The sequence below is a fragment of the Aedes albopictus genome, chromosome 2, assembly GCF_035046485.1.
Source record: "Aedes albopictus strain Foshan chromosome 2, AalbF5, whole genome shotgun sequence".
NCBI classification, from domain to species: Eukaryota; Metazoa; Arthropoda; class Insecta; order Diptera; family Culicidae; genus Aedes; species Aedes albopictus.
In genome coordinates, this window is record NC_085137.1 from 317,641,296 (window position 1) to 317,664,410 (window position 23,115).

Genomic DNA, 23,115 nt, shown 5'->3' on the forward strand with positions numbered 1-23,115 from the left:
TTATCAAATCATATTTAGATTTTGTGCGATCTAACCAATAGCAGCGAGCTATTCGTATGATCTTAAAATATCAAATTTTGATATTGTTCAGATGTGACAGGAACATTTTTCAGATCTTATTTTCAGATATTTTATCTCTTATATCAATCAAACCAATATCATGCTGTGAGTGAGTATGTATGTGTGATCGTGAGTATTTTACCTCTACCCGGGTAGTATCTTTTATGCCATCCACAAAAAAGCGCCATGAATTCTAATTGACGAGAAGTTTCTTGTGATTTTTTTCGAAGTTGGTTATAAAAAAAATCAATGAAAGATTAAATAAAACACAAACAACGACTTATTGCTCCGGTGTTAATTAGTTTTATTTTCTCAATCATGTTGCACATCAAGTAGACTTCAATTTATCAGCAAACTTTTTTTTTCTAGGTTCAGAGATCTGATAATCGATTGCACCTTTTGTCAGAACGTTCAATTTCAAGCTTTTGCTTCATCACGCATTAGGATTCCTAAAGTTTCGGAATCAATTTTACTTAAGTTTCCACCGAACGTTTCCGTCTCGGTTTGCAAAGTAATACTTGAATCTGCGAGCATTTGTTACTATGTATTCTATCTGAGAACATCAGTGTTACTTTAAATTTTATTTAGAAACATTTCATCCAATCCTGAGTTACCGAATTGAGAATAAATGCTTTTCGAGGTAGGGTGTGTTATGTGTTTTCTTAAATTTCCATTTCTTAATTTACATAACAGAGAATAAGTTTTTGCTTTGTCATAATCCAAACGAAAGACTTATATTTTCCTGGTAGCGATACTGAGTCGACTTCCTCTGTAATACTTTCTATCATAGTTTACATAAGTAGGTAGTTGCTTTTGTTCGTTCAGTATGATAGGAGGCAGATAACATTAAAGACTTTGGCGTGCATGCTTAAATCTATCTAAACAGGGTGAGATTGAGAAAAATGATTTCCACGTTGATTCCTAATTGGTTTTAGAGTAGCTATAAATAGTTAAATGCTAGTTGGTTTATCAATTTAAAACTTAATTCCGGCCTGAACTTCAGCCATGATGCGTGCCGATTCCTGCAGCTTCTTGGTTTCCGCTTCAGTCAGGATCTGCTTGACGACATGAGTGACGCCGTTTCTGCCGAGGACGCATGGCAGCGAAAGGTAGACTTCATCAGTGATTCCTTGTTCGCCCTGAAGAGAAGAAGGAAATATTTGAAGGTTGGTTGGATGGAAGTGCTGGTGTTCAGAATAACTTACGTTAACCAATGTGGAAACGGCATGAACGTTGTAAGTATTTCTGAGCAGAGCCGAGGCCAACGAAGCAACGCTCAGACCAATGGCCCAGGAAGTGTAGCCCTTCAGTCGGATAACTTCGTAGGCACTGTTGACGACTTCGTGGTGCAGTTCACCCCACTTTTCGTCATCATCGGCGGTGCCAATGGCAGGGTTGAGTTCCGAAAGGCGGACACCGGCAACGTTGACTCCGGACCACACTGGGACCGAGCTGTCACCGTGCTCGCCGATGATCCAGCCGTGGCACGAGGTCGGGGCCACTCCCAACCGCTGGGACATGAGGAAACGGAAGCGGGACGAATCCAGGTTGGTTCCGGAGCCGATGACACGGTTCTTGGGCAGGCCTGACAGTTTCCACGCCACGTAGGTCAGGATGTCGACTGGGTTGGATACAACCAGGAGGATGCAGTCAGGACTCAGCTCGACCAGCTTGGGGATGATGCCCTTCAGGATGTCGCAGTTACGCTGGACCAGGTTCAGACGGCTTTCGCCTTCCTTCTGGCGCACACCGGCGGTGATGACGATCAGGCGGGATCCGGCAGAGACGGCGAAATCTGAAAAAAGCATGATTATAATAAGTGTTTTAACCCTAGTCGTGCATTGAGGTCATTGTGACCCCTAAACGTGCACTAGGTCAGCGAGGTGCGCGAAGAATGTTAAAATGTTAGCAACAGAATTCCAAACTTTCAGATTTCCAAACTTTCAGATCGCACGACCCCCTTTTGCTAGCAAACGTAGTTTTCGCGACCCCCCATAGAAATTCCCTCATTTTGTAGTCTGTTACAGTAAAAAAAAATCTGTCCTTCGCGACCCCCTGGATGAAGGCTGGCGACCCCCCTGGGGGGTCGCGACCCACATTTTGGGAAACCATGACTTAGAGCAACATGTGTTCTGTCGAAAAAGGCCAACCAGAACACAAAATTGTTGTAGTAAATACAAGAAATATCAAAACTCCTGGCTTTTATTTTGGACCATTCTTTGTGGTGATGGTGATCAGTGTAGTTTGTTCCTGCAGTGCAGTGATAAATAACCAATAATTGTGTGTGAAATAGTGAATTTGCCGCTAGAACAAAGTTTCTACTGCGAGCATAATAGTGTTTTAAAGCGGGATAAGTAGGAGGCGATTTGTCTCTGGTGCTTGTTCTCGTTTAAAGCGCTGTTTGCAGTTCAGAAGGAATTTCTCGGCCTATCTTGATGCATGGGAAATTCCTTGCCTGAATCGCCCAAGAAACCGTTTTTCTTCCATCGCAGTACGCAGTTGCGAAGAAATGAAAATTCAAATGGCCGTCACCGTAGAAAGTTTCTGCCAGGAATCGCTCAAGAAGTTTCTTGAGCGATTCCTTTTGAACTCGAAACTGCGCTTAATTGTGGATTTATTTTTGCCCCAGCACCGGCTGGCGGCTGGTAAATTTTTGATTTGGTTTATTGTCTCTTCTGTGTTAGCGTTGCGTGCATGTTTTTGTCTGTAATATCGTGTATGTGGTAAGCTAGCGAGATGGCTGAGTGTGTATGCGGTAGTTCTATACTACCGTCGGACATACCAACTGCTTGCTCGATGTGTTCAAGAGTGTACCATTACAAGTGCACTCCTCTGACGAAAGCTGTAGCAAAGCTGGTCAGTGAGAACGAAAGTCTGCAATTCAAATGTAGTAATTGTTTATCGAGCCAGTGTTGTGGCGAGCAGAATTTGGCGCCCTCGACCGTCCAAAAGTTCGAAGAAGAGTTGAAGAAGATTTCTTCTATTTCTGACTCGATCAGTGGCGTTCGAGAGCAAATTGCTGCTCAGATAAATGACGCGTTAAAGGCCGGGATGGAAGAATTGGGGAGAAGTATGAATAGCGCTATGGAAAAGGCGGTTTTAGAACTTAGTAAATCTGTGAGCAAAGAGTTGGATAATATGAAAACTTCATTTTTTGAATTGAATCCGTTAAAAAAAGTAGCTGTAATGAATGTTCAGCAAGGTACATCGAGAACGGCTTCGGAGCCGGGCCTGAATCCCAGAGGCAAAAAACGTAAGGTTAATGAAGACGTTGACGTCACGTCAGATGATGTTTTTGTTGATAATATTAGCTTCGCGGATGTAGTAAAAAGTAAAAATGGGACTAAAAGTAATAATAAAAGTTACAGAAAGAAGAGCACTGCCAAAGAAGAAGTGGTTCGTAAGGCTCGTCCTGTTATTGTGATTAAACCAAAAGAGTCCAATCAGAGTTGTGAGGATACTCGCAAAGTTTTGAACAGTAAACTAGATCCAAAAAAACACAAAATTAGTAACTTTAGACACGGGAAAGATGGCTCTATTATTGCTGAGTGTGCAACAGGATACAATGTTAATATTGTGAAAGATGACATTCAAAGCGATTTGGGTGAAAACTACAATGCAGTTGTTCCCTCATCGGTGCCGAGGCTTAAAGTGAAGGGCATGAGCGAGAAGTTTTCCTCCGATGACTTCATTCAGATTTTGAAAGATCAAAATGAAGACATCGCAATAAATGAAGTAAAAGTAATAAGAATGTATGAAAATCCACAACTTAAGTACAATAAATACAACGTGATAATTGAGGTCGATAAAGAGACCCACAGTTGTTTGTTGACCGCGGGAAAAGTTTTTATTAAATTTGACCGTTGCCGTGTTGTTCCCGAGGTTCATGTTTTGAGATGTTTCAAATGTGGAGAATTCGGGCATATGAGCATGAATTGCAAAAATAGTGAAGCATGCTCTAAATGCAGTGGAAGTCACAAGACATCCGAATGTACGTCAACTGTTTTGAAATGTATTAATTGTAACAAAATAAATATCGAGCGTAACATGAACTTGGACGATAACCACGGTGCATTCAGTCATGAATGTGAAGTTTTTAAGAAATTGTATAAAAAGAAAAAAAGCAGCCTACATTTCAATGAATAGCAACCAAGTTCCAGTAGAAATGTGAATCAATTCGATATTTTGTATTTTAATATAGCCGGGTTATCTACAAACTACGTAGAATTACGTCAGATTGTGGAAGAAAAGCGTCCATTTTTAGTATTTTTGTCAGAAACGCATATTGTTGATGTGAATGCATTTGATCAGTATAGTATACCGGGATATAATGTGGCTGCTTGTGTATCACATTCGAGACATACTGGCGGAGTTGCTATTTATGTCAAAGAATCAGTTCAGTACAAGCTTCTATTAAACGAGGCTTGTGAAAGCAATTGGCTCTTAGGCATTGCAGTTTTACGTGGCTTGAAGATGGGTAATTATGGTGTTTTATATCACTCTCCCAGTGCTAATGACCAGCGTTTTATTCAAATTTTGGAAAACTGGCTTGAGACGTTTTTAGATTCAGGTAAATGTAATGTACTTGCTGGCGACTTTAATATCAATTGGTGTGACAATCCGAATTCGAATCATTTGAAACGGCTAGCAGACTTTTATAATTTGAAACAAAAAGTAAATGATTTTACGCGTATTGCCCAACACAGCAAAACTCTAATTGACCATGTTTATTCAAATTTTGATACTGTAAATGTTGTTGTAAGTCCAGAATTAAAAATAACTGACCATGAAACTTTAGTAATTAATATTGACGAAAATGACAGAGAGGATTGTAATGTTGTAAAATTAAAGTGTTGGAAGAAGTACTCAAAACAAGCACTTTCGAGTCTTGTTGCAAGAGGTGTGGATTTTCATACTAACGACGGTTCTTTAGATCGGAAATCAGCTGTTCTAACTGACGTCTTGAAAACCTGTACCAATCAACTAGTCGAAAATAAAGTTGTTACATTAAAAAATACGAACAGCTGGTACAATTTGGATCTACTGCGTCTTAAACGCAAAAGAGACAAATTGTACAAAAAATGGCGTAGAAATGAAAATTTTAGAAATTGGCAAAGGTACAAGGTCGCGCGCAATAAATACTCGCAATTGGTTAAACAAACTCGTTGCGAGTATGTTCAGAGGAAAATTGATCAGCATCAAAACAACAGCAAAGAGTTATGGAAAATTTTAAAGTCATTGTTAAAACCTAGTACATCAAAACCGCGGTCCATAACCTTCAATGGCACATTAGAAGAGTCTGAACAAGTAATAGCGAGTAGATTTAATGAATATTTCGTCGATAGTGTTTTATCTATTAATCAATCAATTGAATTAGTAGATAAGCCTGACGAAATACAACAGCCGATTAGCATCAATAGTATATTTGAATCTTTTCACCCAATAACTTTGGAAGAACTAAAAAATATTTGCTTTTCTATGGGCAAAACGGCTGGCGTAGATAATGTAAATGCGAGAGTAATACAGGATTGCTTTGATGTCATTGGACACAATCTGCTGGACCTGATTAATGAATCGTTACAAACTGGGCACGTGCCGCACGTTTGGAAGGAATCCATAGTGATTCCAATTCAAAAAGTTGCTGGAACGATTAAAGCCGAAGAGTTTCGTCCCATCAATATGTTGCACACATTAGAAAAAATTTTAGAACTTGTTGTAAAAGGCCAGCTGTTAGCATATCTAAATAGTAATAATTTGCTAATACCAGAGCAATCGGGATATCGGGAAGGTCATTCCTGTGAAACCGCATTGAACTTGGTGCTAGCGAAATGGAAAGAAAATGTAGAGCGTAAAGATACTATTGTTGCGGTTTTTTTGGATCTGAAACGCGCTTTTGAAACGATTTCTCGGCCCTTGTTGTTGGAAACAATGAAGCGCTTTGGAATTTCGGGTTCTGCATACAAATGGTTCGAAAGCTATTTGTCTGACAGAACTCAACGGACTGTTTTTAATGATTCGATTTCGAGCCCCGTGGTTAACAGCCTAGGCGTGCCACAGGGGAGTGTATTAGGGCCCGTTTTATTCATTATGTACATCAATGACATGAGACGAGTCTTACGGTTTTGCGATATTAATGTTTTTGCCGATGATACCGTGATATTCATTGCAGCAAAAGATTTGAGGGAAGTCGTTTCACATATGAATGCAGATTTACGTTCTCTGAGTAAATGGTTGAAGTACAAACAGCTGAAATTGAACATTAGTAAAACTAAATTCATGGTTATTTCGCGGAGTCGAGTTAACTCTGAAGTCTCTGTAGAAATTGATGGTGAGACGATTGATCGCGTGCGCGAAATTAAATATCTTGGCGTGATTATTGACGACAGACTAAAGTTTGACGCTCACATCGACAATGTCATCAAGAAAATAGCCAAAAAGTATGGTATTCTATGTCGATTAAAAAACGATTTGACTATTGCTAGTAAAATACAGTTGTACAAATCAATCATTTCTCCACACATTGAGTTCTGCCCGTCCATTTTGTTTTTAGCTAATGAAACACAAATATCAAGGCTACAGCGTTTGCAGAATAAAATAATGCGGTTGATTTTAAGATGTAACAGATTCACTTCCTCAACTTTTTTGTTGGACGCCCTTCAGTGGTTGTCAGTGAAGCAAAGAATTGTGTATTTAACATTGGTGTTCATTTTTAAATTAAAGAATGGTATGCTGCCTAGATATTTGTGTGACCGAATTGAAAGAGGAAGTGACATTCATAGTTATAACACTAGAAACGCGGATCAAATACGAACACCCCACTTTTTGCATGGTGCTTCACAAAATTCCTTGTACTATAAAGGTATAAATGTTTTCAATTCGATGCCTGACCACATCACGAATGCAGCAACTCTATCACAGTTTAAGAGACTATGTATTTCACACGTAAAAGCTGCTTTTTGAACAGCTACTCTGTTGACTTTTTATTCTTGACTAGATTTTGTATCTTGACGAAGTTTACCAACGGATATTTTTGTGGACAATTTATATTTTGTAATAGGAGGCACGAACAAACTATAATGGTCGCCCCGATGATGATGATGGATTTTATATTTGTTGACGTAGTATTATTAACTGAACTTATTTTGTGTAGTCTACAAAAGTTTGAGTCTCGCGCGCGGTAACAGGTATAAATGACATTTTTGTATTTATTTATCATATGGAATATTTGTACTGTTGAAGGATTCTGTAGATTAGTAGTGAGTTGTCTAGTTGAATGTCGGGAATTTCTTGAGAATGAGAATATTGCCGACTGTTTTGACATCGCGCGAACGTTATCAATCCTCGCAATATTTTTGATTTTCTGATCTTTCATGATCACTAGTAACGCTTGCAAACATCTGTAGTTGAGAGCAGCAGTATTTTGAAATTTATGTTTTTGCTGTATAGTATGACAAATTATAATGTTGTTTATATCTGTAATAAGAATCAGACCGTATTTAGTTTGCAAATCTGATTTCATTGATCATTATTAATAATTATCTTAAAGATATATCGTCTAGCTCAAACCTTTGTAGGGGTATGTGGCGGGACCATCATCATCATCATCATCATCATCATCATCACCACCAGACTTTATTTTGGACCATCAAGTGAACATATTTTGTCTCACCCCATTAAATTTTAATTGCATGATGAAATGAAGGCATCTCAGCTAAACTTTTCACATAGTTAAAACTACGTGAGTAATACAACTTTTTTTCACTTTTTGAGGCAGGGAATGTTCAAAAATTACGTAACGTTAAAAAATGAAGGAATTTTGTTGCAATCGCCAGTTTTTACTTATTGTAGTATGATGTTTCATTAAAAAATGTTACCCAAATGTGAATTCATGACGTCAGTTACCATGCATAAATTACGTAATGCTTCAAAGGAAGTGTGAAAGTCTAGCGATTTTGCTAAATATAAGGGGATTCCATAATATTGTAATGAGAAGGAAGGCCATCAATTGCCGAGAAGGACAACGGTTCTAAACTGGATGACTGAATACCTGAAATTTTCAACTTGACGAGAAGTAGCTAGAACAAATCGAACCCATAACAATCTCATTATAAAATAAACGTATAACAACCCAGGTCACGGGAGGTCCTAACGTCTGCTACTTATCTACCTTCAGAGTATATTACGTTGGCATGAATGTTTTCTTCCATTAAAATGAACTGGAGAGATGAATCTGACAGGTGCGCCAAAATATGTCCACATCTGATTATGTTGAACATATTTTGGCCATACCTCAAACCATTATTTTAGTAAATATTATCGCTCCACCGAGTTTAAGAACAGTTTATTTTGAGTTCTAACAAGGCCATAACTACATTCACATGAAATAAATGTTTATTTGTAAAATTTAATACCTCTTCGAAGCTGGCTACAAATTTGTCACCTTCTTTGTTTTTGGTGCTTTTCCGTGCGATTCATTGGAAGTGAAAACATTTTCTCTATTTTTTTGAAACAGAACAGCATATTTAACTGACATAAAAAAGGTCACCACTTAGTTGAATACTTTTCGTGTTCCAATAAAAAAAAATACCAAGATTTAGTAGAGATTATATGATAAATATCATAAAACTCTCCAGGTGGGCCAAAATACCTGCCCGGTCCAAAATACCTCCACTACCCTATTTCTTTGATTGATGGGCAAATCAATTGTTATCAAAATGTATTGCTTATTTGCTCATTTTTTAGAAACATTTGGTATAAAATTGATTCGTTTTTCATGGAAGGTTGTTGAAAAATCTAAATGGTTTTTTTAGATGTTTGGCGAGACTACCTCTAAAGCTTCTGGTGGAGCTTTAAGAGTCAACTAAAATGTTTAAAACTTTTTCTTGAGGATTTCATGTAACAGTTCGAAGTGGTACATTTGAAGAACATATGGAACTTTTTGGTATAATTGTGGACAGCATGTGTGGTGGTCTTGCAGCAATTAATGTTAAATCAAATGCAGAAATTCTACAGATTTTTTTGTGAATTCTATAAAAACGTTTCAGGTTGAATTCTCGCTATAGTATCAGCAGAAGTCTTACAAGAGTTTTTGAAGGAAGTTCCATAGACAAACAGACGTAACACCTTGAACGATTTTCATGGAAATCCATCGCCCAGTTCACACTACCATCACCTGGTGGAAAAGTTGTACGAATCACTGTGTTGTGCCATATTCGTAGCAGAGGGCGCTAGTGTGAAACGTCAAACGCATAAAAAAATTATGCACGCGCCTCTGGTTGTGAAAGCCACAACTATGAAAATTTAAAATAATCGTTAAAAGCGTGTTCGATGGAAATTTCGCAAGTGTTACGTCTGTTTGTCTGTGGAATTTCTGTTGATTTTTTTTAGTGAATAAAGTAAAATTCCTCACGGGTATTTATTCAACTGTTTTAGTTTCTCGTATTTCGACCATCATATTAATTTTGAGTGCTAATTTTGGACACAGTTTCCTGAGTTTTGCATTTCTCGTACATTAAGTGTACAGTGCCGATTCGCTCGTTGAGAGCTCGTTAGATGGGCTGTCTCGATGGTTGGATGTTCACTGGTTAGGGCAAAACCCAACTAAAAAGCACTGTCAATGTCAAAATAGATGTCAAAACGAGTTTGACGTCTGACCGCCGTGGCATCGCAGCTCCTATATACTGAACGTTTGTGCAAGTATGTGAGTGTTTTGTGACGTATTTCTCGTCACTTGCGTGTGTCTAGAGCATTTTGATCAGTTGTCAGTTGCCCCAACGAACGAACACGATTCGCTAATCGGGGCGCAGTCGTGACCCAACCAGCGAATCCAGGCTGTATTGGAAAGGCTATATGTTCACTTCAAAAATGACTCGACTCACATTTACCAACCAACTCAGCTCGACGAATTGAGGTGATGTCTGTGTGTATGTATGTGTGTGCGTATGTGTGTATGTGTGTGTACAAAAAAAAAACTCACATCACTTTTCACTCAACCGATTTTAATGACCGACAATTCATTCGACGCGGAATCTGATACAATTGTTTTCTATTGAAATGGTTCAGATCGGGCAAACCGTTCCGGAGTTATAGCCATTTAGGTGTTCCGGACCGGTACCCCAGGAAGCGGCTAGATATGAAAATGCTGCAAATCCATGCATGCGATACATCAAACCACGCCATTTTCGATAACCTAATGAACGGTAAGCTGGGAAATAGTCTCGGACCATATCTAAAACGGTAGTGTTCCGGAACCGGTTCCAGGTATCCCGCCGGAAGTGGTCAAATATAAAAGCGAACTAAACCCATCCATACGACACAGCAACCGCGGCATTTTCGATAACCTGATGAATGATAAGCAGGAAAATACTCTCAGACCTTATATGAAAACTATTTCGGTGCTGTTCCGGAACCGGTTCTTGGTGTCCCGCCGTAAAGTGGACAACAATAAAAATGAACCAAACTCATGTATGCGACACATCAAATCGCACTTTTTCGGTATCCTGATGTACGGCTAGCAAGAAAATAGGATCTGACCGCAGTAGAGATTACTGGTAGTGTTCCGGCATTGTTTCCGGGTGTACCGCTGAAAGTGACAAAATATGTATAGAAGCAAACGTTATCCATTCATGCTTGACGCGCGCCTCTGGATGTGAGAACAATCGAAAGAAACTTCGTCGATGGAAAATGTGATGTTGTTTTGTCTGTTTGTTATGTTTGTATGTCTGTGGATAAGCATTATAGGGTGGATTTTAAAGGTACAGAACTTATTACATTCATTTCCATAGGTATGTAGTATGTATTTGAAATGTTTCAAAACAATTCAGTAGATCCACTAGAACCGCGGTCACCAAAGTGCGGCCCGCCGGAAGCACATGATGTCCAATTCTCTATGTTGTCGTAGAATTCCTTGCAATGTTTCTTATGGAAGTTGTTCTACTTCCGAAATAATCAAGAATAACATATTGAAACATTGACAAATCGATCCAGGTGTTGCAATACACGCAGTTGAAAAAATGGGCTTGAGGATCACTGCACTAGAACAATCAACAAAAATAATTCATTTATCTATTTTTTAGAAATTTTTATCAAATTCAATTAAACATTAAATCATTTTTAGATTCTATAAAGGTACCGAGATCCGGGGTCAAATTGATCACTTTAAAACAACTTTTGCGGATAACATCAGTGCCTGTTCAAATATTGCCATAAGAATTTCTGTAAAACCAGTACCCAGTGGATCTCCATGGAACCTTGTGAAAGAATTTCGTTCAACAAATTTAAACTTTAAGTTAAATAACTTCAAATATCAAAATATTGGAAATGCCACTTTGGGGCGAAATTGATCAGTATACAATTAAGCATCGGTTGGAAAGGAAAATTTCCTTCACCGCTTAATTTTGCTCTTCTATAACCAAATAACGCGTCTAAAATCTTACAACTAGTGAATTTAATACTTTAATACTAAATGCAAAATTAAATTTTTAAATTTTCCCTTAAACGCCTAAAGGTAGGCAATTTCATTTGAAATAAGTGATTTCTTTTAAAATAAATGTCTATTTCTTCATAAAATGAACTTTTTATAACAATTTCATGTTCTGATTAGCTGCATAACACCCAACCAAGGCTCCACGAAAATGTTAAAACAGAGAATTCACGGGAAGTCCTATTAGCAATTGATTGTTTAGCAGCAATGATTCCAGCTAAATGAGAAATACATTGCAAATTCCTTGAAAAAATAAGGCAAAACTAACTTTTTTCTAAAAAATTTAAAGTCTACACTCATCTCTAGACATCTACGAATCAGATGACGTAAAAAGTTTAAGATCATTACGACGCTTAAGAGTTCCTAATATGGAATTACAAAGTAGTACCCGAGTGATCAATTTCACCCCGCTGATCAATTTGACCCCGGTTTACGGTACTAATGTTTTGTAGCTTCTCAGTCTTGACAAAATCAAAACGCTGTTATTTTATTTTGATTTTGTCAAGACTGAGAAGCTATAAAACATTAGTTCCCAACTACAGTCGAGTACATCAACGGCTACAGATTTTCTGTTAGGATTTTTTTTAATTTATTTTTACACGTTCCAAGAGTTCCACTAGATTTTGTTTGGAATTCAGTAGTATGTCTGAAAAACTACCGATTGGATTGAGATATACTGAGTTTCGGAAGTTAGAAGCGTGAACCAAGTATCACCTCGCCGTAGAAATAACCGTATGTGATGCACCGTGCATTGCATGCAATGCAATTGGATTCAAAATTATTTCGTCCACACTGACAAGTAGATGGCGCCCCATGTTCCGGTGTAGCGCAACACATAACATGTGTTGCGTGAATGTTGCTTCCAATTCAAAGCAGTTTGGATGGCACATGTTGTTCGATGTTGGTAGTGATTGGAGTAGCATCTCAACTGGAACAGAGCTTGTTTCTCAGTTGTGAGTTCCATGAGTAGTTCGACGGTGATTAATTGAGAGCTTTATTTGTCAACTATTGTATCCACTTATCCGCGAGCGGTAATGGCGGCGGCGGGCACAACCAACCGATTCGAATTTTGACGTTTCGTGGGGATCGCAATCGGTTGGCGCCACCGATCGGTGGGTGAAGGGGTGAGGAGGGGAATGAAACTATTTTGACTTTCCCCCAAGAAACGTCAAATTCCGAACCGGTTGGATATGCCCGCCGCCGCCATTACCGATCGCGGATAAGTGGATACTTTTTAAAAAAAAAACGACGTATCAACATTGCATTTGCATAAATTACGTATATTTGAAAAAGTATACAGGAATTGACATTTTATTTTATAATCTTAATGAACTGACCGGCAATTCAATCAATACACACTCCACTTGGTCAAGGTCCAGCTAGTTTGACTATCAATATGCAGATTAATGAAATGGTGACGGGTGTTTGCAAAAGTTCAAAACTCGCATATTTATGCCAGTTATTATTCCAGTTACAATTCAATGAACTCTCCCCGATTCAAAAATTCAAGTAGGGCCAGACTGGTTGACCTATTTTTTCGTTTGCTTGATTGAACTGAAGGTCGTAGCTTAAAATAAACTTGATAGCTATAATAACGTTTGCATTCTGACACATTTGTTGAAATGCTTGAGTTAGACCGCGACCTTGACGACATTAATTCAATTAATGTCTCATGGTCACATTTTACCACATACCTACCAAGAAAGTTAGAGAGCATTCGTCAGGCGGCGATTATTTGCGATGATGCGACAAGGGCTTCTCAGAAATTTCGTCATCGCTGCGCTGCGCGTTGCTCGATGAGATGGCATAAACTGGTTTCTATGCGGAGCAGTAGATGCAGACAGATGCAATTGATATTGATGTCGTCAGTTGGATAGCTAGCTATCCAATAGCGTGTGCTGTGCTTAAGAGCTTGGAGAAGTTCAAGTTCAGATATGGCAATAATGTTATTTCACAGCGTCATATCATTGGATTATAGTTTGGGCACAGACAAACAGACGTGACACAGGTAAAATTTATATCGACCGCGCTTTTTACGATCATTTCAAATGCAAATATTTATATTAAGGATACAAAATCACAATCCATGGTGTAGTTTTAACTTGTTGGGGAAGCCTTATTGATCACATGGCTGACTCCAACAGACTTCATCGAACTTGGGTGTCAACACTTTTCAAACTATTTCGTACTCATATGGAAAAATAGAACCACTTGTTGATTGATATGTCCAACATTCAAGGATAGCTCAACTCTAAAAACACCTAAGCTCTAATTGATTCCCAAACCATCTCAAAAACATAAACACCCATTCATCGATTCATTCACGCGATACACCGCACAATAATAACCAAGCCATCGACCGGCCGGCAAGATTTGTCAGAATGCTGAATGACATCGAATTGTGAGAAGGTATTTTTAAAATTGCTGATTAACTTAGCGCGAGTGGCCGCCGGCCGGTTCATTTCTTGCTATCAATTTTAGCGAACGGGTCAAATTAATCACTTGTCAACGCACTCGCCAATGCTTTTGAAATCAACTGATTGTGGGCAACACGTTTGAATATTTATATAGTGATTAGGTTCGTATTGTAATACATATTCCACGTTTGATGATAAGAGTACGCATGCCAGAAATGAGTTTTTTGCTTCTTGTAGGTATCACTTCTAGACTGATAGATCTTGACCGAATTTGTTGTGTAAAATTTGTAGCAAAAAAAAATATAGAAATGGCAAAACATGCTGACACCCAAGGATCCAATGAGGTAACTACCTGGGATTCAGTAGGTCGGCTCCAGAGGCACGTTCTCCTCCATTTGGGAAATTTGTGCCATCGATATTAATAGGCATCTTGTAAGGCAGTGTGTAAGTGTAGATGATTTTCAAATTTAAGGCCTGAATGGTAACTGCAACATCAGAGTGCTGCTAAATATGGGGAAGGGGAAGATGTGCTGACATCATTGAGACCTGTGGATGAAGATCGAAAACTTCCAATATTTTGGTAGCCAAATAGCGTTGAAACCAAATGTTGAAACCAAAATCGATATAGGAGCAAGAATCAAAGTGTTGAAAACTTTGCGAGTTTACAAAAATATCCAACCAGATTACTAAACCTAACGAAATTGTGAGTTTCTACTCTAATACTAAATCTGGGTTGCTGTATATTAGCTAGATGTGGTTCTCATCGGCAGAGCTCACACAGAAGCTGGAGATTTTCATCAACCGATCGATGCCTGCGGTTTGAAATTGGGGCATGATGGTCTCATTATCGGATGTCGAATACTGAGCTCCTTTGAAACTGCCATCAGAAACGGATAACAACGGAACGTACAGGGGATACTCAAAATATCTGGGACAGGTAAAATTTTCCCTTTTCAAAGAATGTTCAACTCTCTGTAACTTTTCTAAAAGGGCATCAAATATTCTCAAATTTTTACTGTATGTTCATCAACTAGTTGTGTATTAGTGGTCAAAATTTGGAAAAGATCGGGCTATTTTACACGAAGTTATAAAGGTTCTAGGAAAAGTTATAATTATCCGTTAGCCAACTTTGAGCTGTTATATCTCCGGATTCAATGAACCAAATGCAATGCAATTTTGATCATTTATGACTTATATAATGAGCTATTAAAAACTTTTGACTAAACTTAAAATTCTTTACACGAAAGAAAATTATAAAGATTAGATTATTTTTCTAATATAACACCAATTTATCCAAAACTTCATCATCGTTTGAAAATTCGAGATAGTAATTATAGTTCATTTAAATTCCCTCTAATTTAATTGAACATATTTATGTTTCAAAGGAAAACAACCAAATAGCCGGCATAAAATTGAAAAAGTAATGGGATGCATATGAAAAATAGATACATTTACTGAAAAAACATGGAACAAATGAAATCACCATAACTTTTTTTCTTATTTACTTTCTTATTTATTTCTTACTTAATTTCAAATTAAGTCAACTGTTTTTCAAAGTTCATTATATTAGTCATAAATGATCAAAATTTCATTTCATTCGGTTCATTCAATCTGGAGATATAACAGCTCAAAGTTATCTATCGGATAATTATACCTTCTTCTATTATCTTTTTAACTTCGTGTAGAATAGCCCGATCTTTTCCAAATTTAAACCACTGATACACAACTAGTTGATGAACTTACAGTAAAAAATTGAGAATAGTTTATGCCCTTTTCAAAAAGTTATGGCGAGAGGAACATTTTTTGAAAAGTGAAAATTTTACCTGTCCCAGTTATTTTGAGTATCCCCTGTAAGTGAAGGTTGGTTGGCCATACTAGGGTAGAAGCTTCAGTTTTGGCCAGTCCGGAGTTTTGGCCATAGTGCGGTATTGAGCCTGTTGCGATCTAAATCGGCGAAAATTTATTTTTTACTAGTAGATCCTAATACAATATGATGATTACAGCTGTGAAAACCACACATTTTGATTAAAAACTGGAAGAAAAAAAATATTTCCTTAAAAAATCTGCTCCCATATATCTATTTTGGCCAGGGTGCTTCTAATTTGGCCACTTCCATAAGGAATACACGTTATTGGCCAAAATAGAAACCAAACTTAAGAATATGGCCAAAACTGCGGCAGAGCTTCTATTTTGGCCAGTGCCACTTTTAATACAAAAATCAAGTATTGGCATGATTTCTGCATTTTTCCTTCAAAATATTGATTGAAACCTTTCTTTTGACGCATTGGTTGTTTTCATAGGATTATTGGTTATTTTTATAAAAATGATTTCCCTTAGACTGGCCAAAACTGGTGCCCGCACCCTATATGAAAAGGCGGAGACGGAAAAGATTAAAGGATCTGGACCTGGTGATGGGCACAGACTGTGAAAGTTTAGAGTGGCAACTACGGACGAACCAGAAGAATACCGCCATGAGTCGAATGCTTGTAGCCGGTACCTGGATCAACAGAGAGCGGTAAATGGTGGTAAGGGCAGAAGAGGAACAAATTCATCACAGCATGAAACTGCAGTGCAAAGAGAATGTAATTACTGAGGTATTGAGAAACATGGATCGGAATGATATGCGAAGGTTTTATGCAAAGATTATTTCAGAACCCGCCATGTGCAATGCCTGGGAAGGATATTTGCCAGGGGGATGACGAAGGGCCATAATCAGCATCCCAGCAGTCGATTCAACATGGCGTCCAATACTTTTGTTTTGAAATGCGCTTGATACATCTACATTGCTTCACTGCTACCTATAATATCGTGCAAAGTGATAAACCAAGAGAATCATTGATTAAAAACAACAATTTCGGCTGAAAAGTGTAATTTCCCTTATTTCGCTTACTAGCAACACACGAGCCACACACCCGAAAATCAGGAGCAAGTTAGGGTAAACCGATCAGAAAGTGGGTACCAAAACGCGACGTACCAAAAACGATGATGGCTAGAGCGGCGATGTACCGAGTTTGACAGCTGTGTCACCCTACTGATATTTGCAGTGAGATAGAACAATGGTAACGATGTAGATGTGCCCTGGAACAGAATTGGCATAGTCTGTGACGGACAAGTAGTGGAACCACCAACTCTGGATGAGGTTAGGAAAGACGAAATCGAGCTGAAAACAATAAAACATTCAGTTCTTAAGCGCGTCAAGTAACTGCATTTATCAGCACATCAGAATTTTACTTATGAATGATTATTAAAGGATTGCCCAACTCCTAGTAGGATGGTTAAAATGCCTGGTTTAATAAACTGACAACTGACGAAGTACATGATTGCGGGTAGATATAGAGGCAGGCCTACTAATGTTAGTGCTGAGGTAGCGAATGATGGGAATGTGTTTGAAGTAGTTGAAGAATTTGCGTATGTTGGAAGTGAATACACGCATCTTAGTTGCTCTGTCCTTAGGTCATTTTACTGGCTATAAGAAATTTGCTCTGTATAAAACGCTGATTCTTTCGGTGACCCTCTAGGGTCACGAAACGAGCGCGATAAAGTAGACAGACCAATAAGCTTTCGGAATTTTTAACAACATTTAGCAGGGAACCAGGTACAGGTCGACGATTTCATTATTGACGACCACGACCACGTTGGTTGTACGTGGTTGAGGAAGATCAGCCTTAACATTTGACAAAATAGAAGAAATATATCCCAAGATCGACAAATATGGTCTACTATACGCTCAGCACTGGAATAACGTTACGATGTAGCCAACAACGTATCCAAACAGATACCTTGTAAGCCTAACTTTTTTTTAACTATGTCGATGCAAGTTTTCATCAATTACTAGGAAAAATATATAGTGTTAGATGACTAACTTTCTCTGGTTGTTTTATGGTAGGTATATTTTTCCCTAGCACTCCACCACACCATTCTGAGATTTTCTGAGTTCGATTCGTAGCTAGTCCAGGAAATTTTCGTAACGAGATAAAGTTGTAGAACCGATGAACGAATGCATAATTATAATTATATTTAGTGAAGAAAGATACAGTGTATCAAACAATTATCCGTACAGCAATTTTTTTGTCAAAATAATTTTTCATTCAAATGTTTATAACTTTTTATGCGTCTATCAAAAACGCTGAAATTTTGACCAATCATGAATCATATATTAAAGCTCCATTGGTAAAATTTTGAGCGAGATCGATTAAGTTTTCTGAAAGTTATAGTCCTTTTAGTAAAACTTATAAGATTTTTGAACACATTTTTAAAACATTATATCTCAATATGTAGTCGGTGAAATTTTTTTCATTTTTTTGTGTTACGTCTTATACCTAAGGCTTTTATATGCAGCTATGTTTGAGGTTGGAATAATATGGAAAATGTGCTTATGTAGTTGACAATGTTTAAAAATTTACCATATTTTGCACATATAATCTGCCAAACGTTTTCCACCAATAAAAGTGCATTGACTGAACGAAAAATCCATAGGACCTACTCCTCATATGTAGTTTAGTAGGTCCTGTATAAAAATATTACATTAAGAGAGTTTAAAAAAAGTTGATAACACTTGGCAATTTTATTGATCAAAACATGACGAATTTCCAAATGACACTCTGAACATATGCAGATTTTTCATATTTTTTCTAGTGAATATAAAACCTCAAATGAAGCTGCATATGAAAGCGTTAGGTATAAGCTGTAACACAAAAAAAATAAAAAGTTTCATCAAGTACATATTGAGATACAATGTTTTAAAAATGTGTTCAAAAATCTTATAAGTTTTACTAAAAGTTCTATAGTTTTCAGAAAACTTATTCGATCTCGCTCAAAATTTTACCAATGGAGCTTTAATATATTAGTTATAATTGGTCAAAATTTCAGTGTTTTTAATTGGCGTATAAAAAAGTTATAAACTTTTAAATGAAAAAATATTTTGACCTACAAATTACTGTACGGACAATTGTTTGATACACTGTATCAGTTAAAATCTGTAGAAGTGTTTATAGAATAAAATGCTGAAAGGCAGGGTTCAGTGGGAGTGATATTTCAAGAAGAATTTCGTTCCCACAGATCATTCGAGTCCCAATATTGAGAAACTAAAAGGTCATATGATTTAACCTTCACGAACTCTTATGTGTAATCATTGTTGGATGAAATCTGATCTTATTATAATACACAAATAACCGATGAATTGATTGGTTATGTTGGTTATGCAATCAATCACGGAGTTTCCATATGAATGAAAAAGTACTAACCACAAGGGGGAAATTCCTAGTTACGCGCAAGTGTTACATGATAAAATTTGCAGTTGACTTGAATTAAAATGTTCGAGGCAAAATAAAGTTGATTGCTCAATGACAGATGATTCGATGTGCACTATTTGGAAGTTATTATTTGCAGAGTTTGAAGACGAGGTTCATATTATAGGAGATAGGGGAATACCTATCCCTCAATCAAAAAGAATTTTTTTTAGTTGCATCCACAACCGTTGGGAAAAATTCGGCCACGCACTTCAGAACACGAGAAAAAAAAAAACATCCCAAAACATCTGTGTTTGACCGCTGCTCCCAACCGGTGCTATGGGTGTAGGTCGCGCGCCAGCCAGAGAGCAAAAGTGTAGAATTCTATTACATTCGTTGCGTTGAGCAGAGACATGCGCACACTGTTGTTCCACTGAGGAACGGCTGATATCGCAACGCGTCGTCGTCGTCTTCCCTCGTCGTACCGACCCACTAACTCACATCATTGTGCAAAAAGAGTCACATTCACTTTTACTTTCGTTCCCACAGCTTCCCCTGTCCGTTTGCTCGTTTCGCAATCATATCCGTAATTGACGGGGTAGTCGGAACAGCAACGGTGCGATGCCCTTACGAAGTTTTCAGTATGCTGTTGCTGGGCGTACATATCTATGTAGTTCTACCCCTATGCTACCGAAAGAGAATCTGCTCATCGAAAGGGAAAGTACATTTCCAGATGCTACAATTTCACTTTCATTTCATGCGATAGATCCGGTTGTCGCTCACTTCGCGTTCACTTACCTGTGCTGGCATTGATTTGGGCGTTCTTCATGAAGGCTGAACCGTGCTGCAAATCCAACATCTCGCCCTTCAGTTTGTCGGCGTTGACGTCGATCAGAGCCACCTCGCTGGACACGCTCTACACGATGCGGCGATAAAAGTGGGATTTTTTCCGTTAACTTGAGGCACTTTGCTTGGGGCACTTACTCTGTAGGTGCGGCAACTTACCTGGGTCAAGATACTGAAGGCACATGCCATACCGACTTGGCCGATACCGACGATGGTGACCTTGTTGCCCGAGGTGGCCATCGGCTCGGCGATTTCCTTCATCAGCTTAGCTTTCACAGACATTTTGATTGGGGGTTTCTGGAAGAAAATTTTCAGGATAGATATTCAACCATGTAGGTCACTTTGAAGGTCACATTCCAATTCAGTCACTCGCAAAATCAGCCACCCACTACACAGTCTTCTTATCGAAATCACTCAAATCGCACTCAAGATGCCATATCACGAACCAGAAATTCCAGAACATCCACACTTACTTTTAACTTTCAGTCACTTAAAGCTCAAAGAACAATGCACCTCTGCTAGGTGAGCAATCAAATTTCTTCACTGGAGAACAACGAGCACCGAACAGTAAGACCGACGGAATACGTATGCGAATACGCGACGCACCGGGCACAGAATATAAGCTGCGAGGCGTTACGCGAGGAGTAATATCCTCCCGTGCGTCGTCGTCGTCGTCGTCGGCGGCGGCGAAAGATGTTGAAGGTGACCTTTCCGGCTGGCGGCGAGACCCAAGACGCGACGGCGTTACCCCCGGGTTGACGATGATGATGGTGATGATTCAGTCATCGGAAAGTATCGGAAAGTGGATACGGTAGAGATTCGTGGAAAACAGAGAGCGTTCGAAGCACGCCGGTTTCCCACCGCCGCCACCCCAGCTGGATGAACGCATACGCGTCTTCTCTTTGCGCGCGAAGTTGATGCGCTCTCACACGTGTTCGGTTATTAGGGGAGGGTGATTTGGAACGCACCTATTAGGGTTCTCCAGCAACGATATACAGTTAGGTGCACAGTCACTCCATAAAAGTGACGACAAAACATACCTACTGTTTCGTCGGTCGATGTTTTCTATGAAAAACATCAGTTAGAGGCCATGCGTCTCCATATGGGTTTTATGTAACGAATCCATGGAACAGATAGTCAATGGGACTATTTCATCGAACTACTGTGAAAGTTTTTGACATGCTATACATGCTACATGACCTATATAGCTACAATAGTAAAGGGGTGAAGGTGACGGGATCGATTTCCGGTCGGTCCAAGATCTTTTCACAATATTACCTTGACTTCCTTGGGAATTTGTGCCTGCCGCGCGATATACACATACAAAATGGTCATAGGCAGAGCTTGCTCTCAGTTAATATCTGTGCTCATAGAAAACTGAGCTGAGAAGCATGAAGAGAAGAAGAAGAAGACATTTTCAGTATTTGCGTATCACCACCATGCAAAGCTATCCAATATTTATAAGAATTCCATATGCTATTAAACCACTATCTGATCAAATTATGCAGAAGGGAAATCAATCTGAGACATGTCGCTTTTTCAAGTAAATAGTCATTTTAAATTGCAGTTAGGATAGGCCAACGGCAAAGGTATCCACGCGTACAGAAGACAGCAGACAGCGATTGGAAACATATTGGAAAAACTTATATTGAAAGATATATGAAATATCAGTGGAGCAATGAACAGGAAATTTTACGTTATAAAAGAGCTGGACGGAAAAGAGCCAGTAGAAGAGTTAGAGTGGTTATCATGAGCTACCATCAGACCCGTGCACAGAAAAGGCGACAAGGGAGAGGTTTTTCCTAATTTTGTCAAAAGGCGGAGGGAAAAGGCCTAGTGTACGGGAAATCGTCAATGAGAGAGGATCAACCTACAAATCCCCTCCCTTATGCACAGTTTTAGCTACTATGGCATATTATAAGGAAACCATGCAAGGGTACTAGGGCCCACATAGCCGAGGCGGTAAACGCACGGGTATTCAGCATGACCATGCTGAGGGTGACGGGTTCGATTCCCGGTCGGTCCAGGATCTTATCGTAAAGGAAATTTCCTTGACTTCCTTGGGCATAGAGTATCTTCGTGCCTGCCACACGATATACGTATGCAAAATGGTCATTGGCAGAAGAAGCTCTCAGTTAATAACTGTGGAAGTGCTCATAGAACACTAAGCTGAGAAGCAGGCTTTGTCCCAATGAAGACGTTACGCCAAGAAGAGAGAGAGAGAGAGGTACACTGAAATCATCATTTAAATTTAAAATCAATATTGAAAAGTAAAATAATTTATTGGATATGTAAATCATTTATTAAGATGAAATTTCATGTACATGAAAGTCGTGGCTTTTAGCTATTTGTGAAATAGGAAAAAATGCATTTGTGCCAAATTTCATTGACAATTTAAAAAATTAAATTATTAAATTATTATAAATTATTAATAAATTATTAGAGAAAATAGATCGATTCCCAGTGGTGACCCGTAACATTTAAATATGGTCCATATATTTGGTAAAAGTACGGGTATAGAAGAGAACCATACTGAGGGTGATAAATTCGATTACCGATCGGTCTCAAAACTATTCGAAGTGGAAATTTCCTTGATTTTCTTGGGCATATAGTATCTTCGAGCCTTCCCCACGATTTACAATGGCAAAATGATCATTTGAAGAGAAAACACTCAATGAATAACGGTTGATGATGCGCTCATATCTATAAACATAAAAATGAATTTCAGTCTGTCCGTTTGTCTGTTTGACCCTTCTGGATTCGGAAACTACTGAAGCGATTGGCGTGAAAATTTGCATGCAGGGTTTTCTCTGGAGACGCGGAAGGTCTTAGCGTGGTCTGAGACTCCTCCCCCTTCTGGAAATGGGGGCTTTCATACCCATGAGTTTGCGGAGCACTTCTCTATGGAGCTATGCTTGAAAAATGAAAACACTGTAGGCAGGCTGTACCACGTTTGCCGTGACAGCTAATATGAAATAAATGAAAATTCGATACATAACGTCAGTGTTTTTACCAAACTTCGTTAGAGCTTGGCAGGTAAACGATAACATTTTTGCGAAAATCAGATATTTGGAGAAAACCC

At 38.6% G+C, this 23,115-nt stretch overlaps 1 protein-coding gene across 1 annotated transcript; it reads right to left on the reverse strand.

Annotated features, from left to right (window-relative positions):
• Positions 1 to 347: 347 nt before the first annotated feature.
• On the reverse strand, positions 348 to 20,679 carry LOC109420807 (L-lactate dehydrogenase). The gene is made up of 5 exons (XM_019695254.3): positions 20,507 to 20,679; positions 20,193 to 20,330; positions 19,986 to 20,103; positions 1,266 to 1,855; positions 348 to 1,199 (listed from the first exon to the last, which is right to left on the reverse strand). The coding sequence occupies exons 2-5, from the start codon at positions 20,313 to 20,315 to the stop codon at positions 1,035 to 1,037; spliced, it is 996 nt and encodes a 331-aa protein (XP_019550799.1). The 5' UTR covers positions 20,316 to 20,330; positions 20,507 to 20,679; the 3' UTR covers positions 348 to 1,034.
• Positions 20,680 to 23,115: the final 2,436 nt, after the last annotated feature.

Excerpts from the sequence above, each read along its gene's own strand:
- LOC109420807 (XM_019695254.3), bottom strand. The coding sequence starts at position 20,315 with ATGTCTGTGAAAGCTAAGCTGATGAAGGAAATCGCCGAGCCGATGGCC. Across the intron at positions 1,856-19,985 it reads CCAAATCAATGCCAGCACAG|ATTTCGCCGTCTCTGCCGGA; the intron begins GTAAGTGAACGC and ends TGCTTTTTTCAG. Across the intron at positions 1,200-1,265 it reads CCGTTTCCACATTGGTTAAC|GGCGAACAAGGAATCACTGA; the intron begins GTAAGTTATTCT and ends TCTTCTCTTCAG.